The 3,764-nt window shown below is 40.5% G+C and overlaps 1 protein-coding gene across 1 annotated transcript; it reads left to right on the top strand.

Moving 5' to 3' along the window:
* Positions 1-2,319: 2,319 nt before the first annotated feature.
* On the top strand, positions 2,320-3,283 carry ARL14 (ADP ribosylation factor like GTPase 14). The gene has a single exon (XM_003766190.3). The coding sequence runs from the start codon at positions 2,430-2,432 to the stop codon at positions 3,006-3,008; it is 579 nt and encodes a 192-aa protein (XP_003766238.1). The 5' UTR covers positions 2,320-2,429; the 3' UTR covers positions 3,009-3,283.
* The last annotated feature ends 481 nt before the right edge of the window (positions 3,284-3,764 follow it).

Here is a 3,764-nt window from a genome sequence, read left to right as displayed (position 1 = left end):
TGTTATGTTTGACCTTGGATGGAGCTGGTTTTGCTTTGGTTTAGATTCTATTCACTTTAAGCAATTTTATCACCTATTTTATGGGTAATGCTAGGGCAAGGAGAGATATAGAGATGACTTTCACTTTGCTCTCCAGGAAGAGAGGAGAGAAATAAGCATATATTAAGCATCTCCTCTGCAACAGTCACTCTGATTTTATTTTATTTCATTTGATCCTCACCACAATCCTGGGAGGTAGGTGCTATTATGGTCTCCAATTATTTTTCTTTTTTTCTGATTTTTTTTTTTTTTTTTTTTAGATTATACAGGTACATTGGTTTTTTTAATACATATTTCCATTTGAGTCATATTGGGAGAGAAAAAGCAGAACAAAAGGGAAAAACCACGAGAAGAAAAAAAAAAGAACAAAAAAAGGGGAAAACGTCTGCATTCAGTCTCCATAATTCTTTCTCTGGAGGCTGATGACTTTTTCCATCCAAAGTTTATTAAAATTGCCTTGGCTCGCTCAATTGCTGAAAAGAGCCAAATCTATCACAGTTGATCACAGTGATCTCCATTGTTATAAGTCGACATTAGGTGACTTGTCCAAGGTCACACAGCTAGTGAGTGTCTAAAGCTGCCTTTGAACTCAAGGTCTTCTGCTTCTCGGTCCAGCTGCAGCTGCCTCTGCATCCTCAAAAGCTGACAAATTAATGGAACTCTTGTGTGGAGAAACAAGACATCAAAACTGGAGCCTCTAACGTGCAAAGTGGGGTACAGATAACCTCACCTCTGCTCTATCAGTCTAAGAATTAAAAATTAATTAAATTGAAGATTTTAATTATAAAGCAGGAAAAACTTGATCTCAGTAAACATGATGAAACACACACCCTTCCTTCCCATAGAGAAGTTAGGAATCATTCCATATATTGTTGGGCACAGCTGCTATGTTGGCTCTTTCTCCTGCCAAGGGAGGAGGTATATGGAAGAGGTAGCGGTACATCTGAAAGATGACTATGTCCATAAAACTTTAATAAGTGAAATAATCAAAGAAAATAAAAATAATTACTAAAATAAGCAATAACAGGAGTTTAACGATCAGACTAACCAATGCTTGATGGCCCACAATAAGGCAGTAAAGCAGCAGGATAGATCATTTAAAACTTAGGCTCTCTTGCTCTCCTACACTGACCCACATAAAAGTAAAAAAGTACAGTGATTCATGAGGAAAGCAAAACTGGCTTTTTTTGTCTGATCAGACCCATATGGAAGTAGCCAAATTTGAGGAAGGAGAACAAAAAGTTAGGGGATTCTTAAGATGATGCTACAGAAGGTTCCACTGAAGGAACTAGAGATACTGTAGGGAACAAAGAAGGATTTCATATAGAAGACAGATTAGACTTCTTCCTGGGCACTATAGTGGATGGGAAACAGTGAGTTACAATGGAAAGATGTCTGCATTTGAAGTCAGAGCATTCAGATTCAAACCTCAGCTTTATTCATCATTAACTGCAAGTTACTGAAATCTCTTTTGGTCTGAGTTTCCTCATCTGTAAAATGGGGAAGTGTCTCAGATCCCTTCTAACTCTAAATCTATTTTCTTCTTCTTTTAAATTGCAGAAACCAAGATATCCCCTTGATATAAAACAAGAGTTCTTAACTCAAGGTCCGAACGCCATAACTTAATTTTTGAAAAATTATAATTTCAATAGAAGTGATTTTCTTTGAAGTCATATTTTATGATGGGCATTTAAAAATTTAAGCTTCACCACATGGCATCTCCAAATACTCGGTTTGCTTTCTAATCTTAATTTAATGCATTTACAAAAGTTAGTCTGGTATGGGGTCCACAGGCTTTGGCAAAGTGCCCAAGGGTCCTTAACACACATCCTGGGTTAAAGGCAAACTGTGGAATCTATTGGTTAGATCATTCTATTGAGCAGAGTGGAAGGATTCACCATCAGGACAGAGCTAGACCAGATGACCCTTTGGAGGTCACTCTGGTGTCTGAGGTCCCATGATTCTACAAGCCTTACAAAGTCAGTTTTCCCTAGTGAAACAGGGCACTGCTTTCCCAAGGCTTGGCACCTAATGCTGATTGATTGATTAGCTGCCTTTCTTACTCAGATTCTGGCACTCCCGGAAGAACAAAGCTGCCTTTTTTCTGGAGCATGGCACTACCATGCTCCTATTCACTTGTAAAATATCTCAACCTTTGCGTTGCAAGATTGATTGGATTATTGTTTCATGGCACCTCCACTCCTAGCGCAGGCTGGCCAGACCAAGCCCTCATAAAACACTGTTTACCTATAATTGGGTCAACAAAGGCAAAGTATAAATGTACAAAGGTCCTTATTATCAGCCCATATTAGTTTCTGCTCTTTCCTTCTCTGCCTTTTTTCCACAGGACCTGAGAGAAGCAGACAGACCTCCTGGACAAGGCGCCTGGAATGGGGACCTGGAACTCTAAATCCTCCAAGGTCAAGCAGGCCCGAGTTCTGCTCTTGGGACTGGATTTCTCAGGGAAGTCAACCATCCTTTACAAATTAAAGCGCATCAAGGACTTCACAACCATCCCGACCATCGGCTTCAATGTGGAAATGATAGAGACGGAGAAAAATATTAATCTCACGGTCTGGGACGTTGGAGGGCAGTCCCAGATGAGGAGCCTGTGGGACCATTACTGTGAGAATACAGATGTGCTGGTCTATGTGGTGGACAGCACCGACCAGAAGCAGCTGGAGGCCTCCCGCAGGGAATTCGAGCTCATCCTGAAGAACGAGCACATCAGGAATGTGCCCGTGGTGCTGCTAGCCAACAAGCAAGACCTGCCCGGGGCTTTCACGGCGGAAGATATCACCAGGAAATTCAAGATGAAGAAAAATTGTGGAGACCGGGACTGGTACGTCCAGCCTTGCTGTGCCATCTCGGGAGATGGCCTGGCTGATGGCTTCAAGAAAGTGACCGAGTTCATCCAGAGATACAGGAACTCTGCAGAAGCAACTTGGGCCTTCTTCAGGCAGAATTAAAGCTGCAAAGGGCACTCCAGGTGTGGATCTTTACCTAAACTGCCAAACTTAGTATTTGCATTAGTTCTGCCCTTTTTTTTGTGAGAGGTAATTGGAATTAGGTGAATTACTCAATCACACAGCTAGCCAGTGTATGAGGCTGGATTTGACTCAAGTCCTCTGACTCCAGGGCTAATACTCTGTTTACTCTGCCAACTAGCTGTCCATACTTCTTTTTTGAAAAATATATTGTTACAAGGAATGGCTTGTTGGGGAGGAGAATGGAAATGGAAATAAATAAGTTATTTAAAAATTTAAATTTAAATTTAAAAATTTATAATTTAAAAAATATATTTTAAAAATTAAAAAAATAATAATTGTTTAAGGGTAGACTGTCAAACAAAGAATTGTTCTTTGTGACCCAGGAGTTTAAACTGGAGAACACTAAAAAAATACTTTCTAAAGTCATTCATTCTGTAAGCATTTATTAAGCACCTGGTCTGCGCCAAGAGCTATTCTAGGTACTAGGGACACAGAAACCTCACAGACTACCCTCAAGGGGTTAACATTCTAGCACAGATAAGTCATTGCAAAATATATACCAACTAATTGGTGTTGGGGAGACAGTAGTGGAGTAATCGCAGTTGACTGGAAGTGGGTAAAGGAGACCTCTTGTAAGAAATGAAGCTTTAGACGTGCTTTGAAGGAAGGTAGGGTTTATAAAGGTAGAGCTTGGGAGGGGGGAGGGAATTGGGGGCGAGGGATGGTGTCGAGGAA

This window comes from Sarcophilus harrisii, chromosome 3 (assembly GCF_902635505.1).
Source record: "Sarcophilus harrisii chromosome 3, mSarHar1.11, whole genome shotgun sequence".
In the NCBI taxonomy this organism is placed as follows: domain Eukaryota; kingdom Metazoa; phylum Chordata; class Mammalia; order Dasyuromorphia; family Dasyuridae; genus Sarcophilus; species Sarcophilus harrisii.
This window is presented reverse-complemented; position numbering and strand designations above follow the sequence as displayed.

What these genes read in the sequence shown, in the direction of transcription:
- ARL14 (XM_003766190.3), top strand. Translation starts at nt 2,430, where the DNA reads ATGGGGACCTGGAACTCTAAATCCTCCAAGGTCAAGCAGGCCCGAGTT.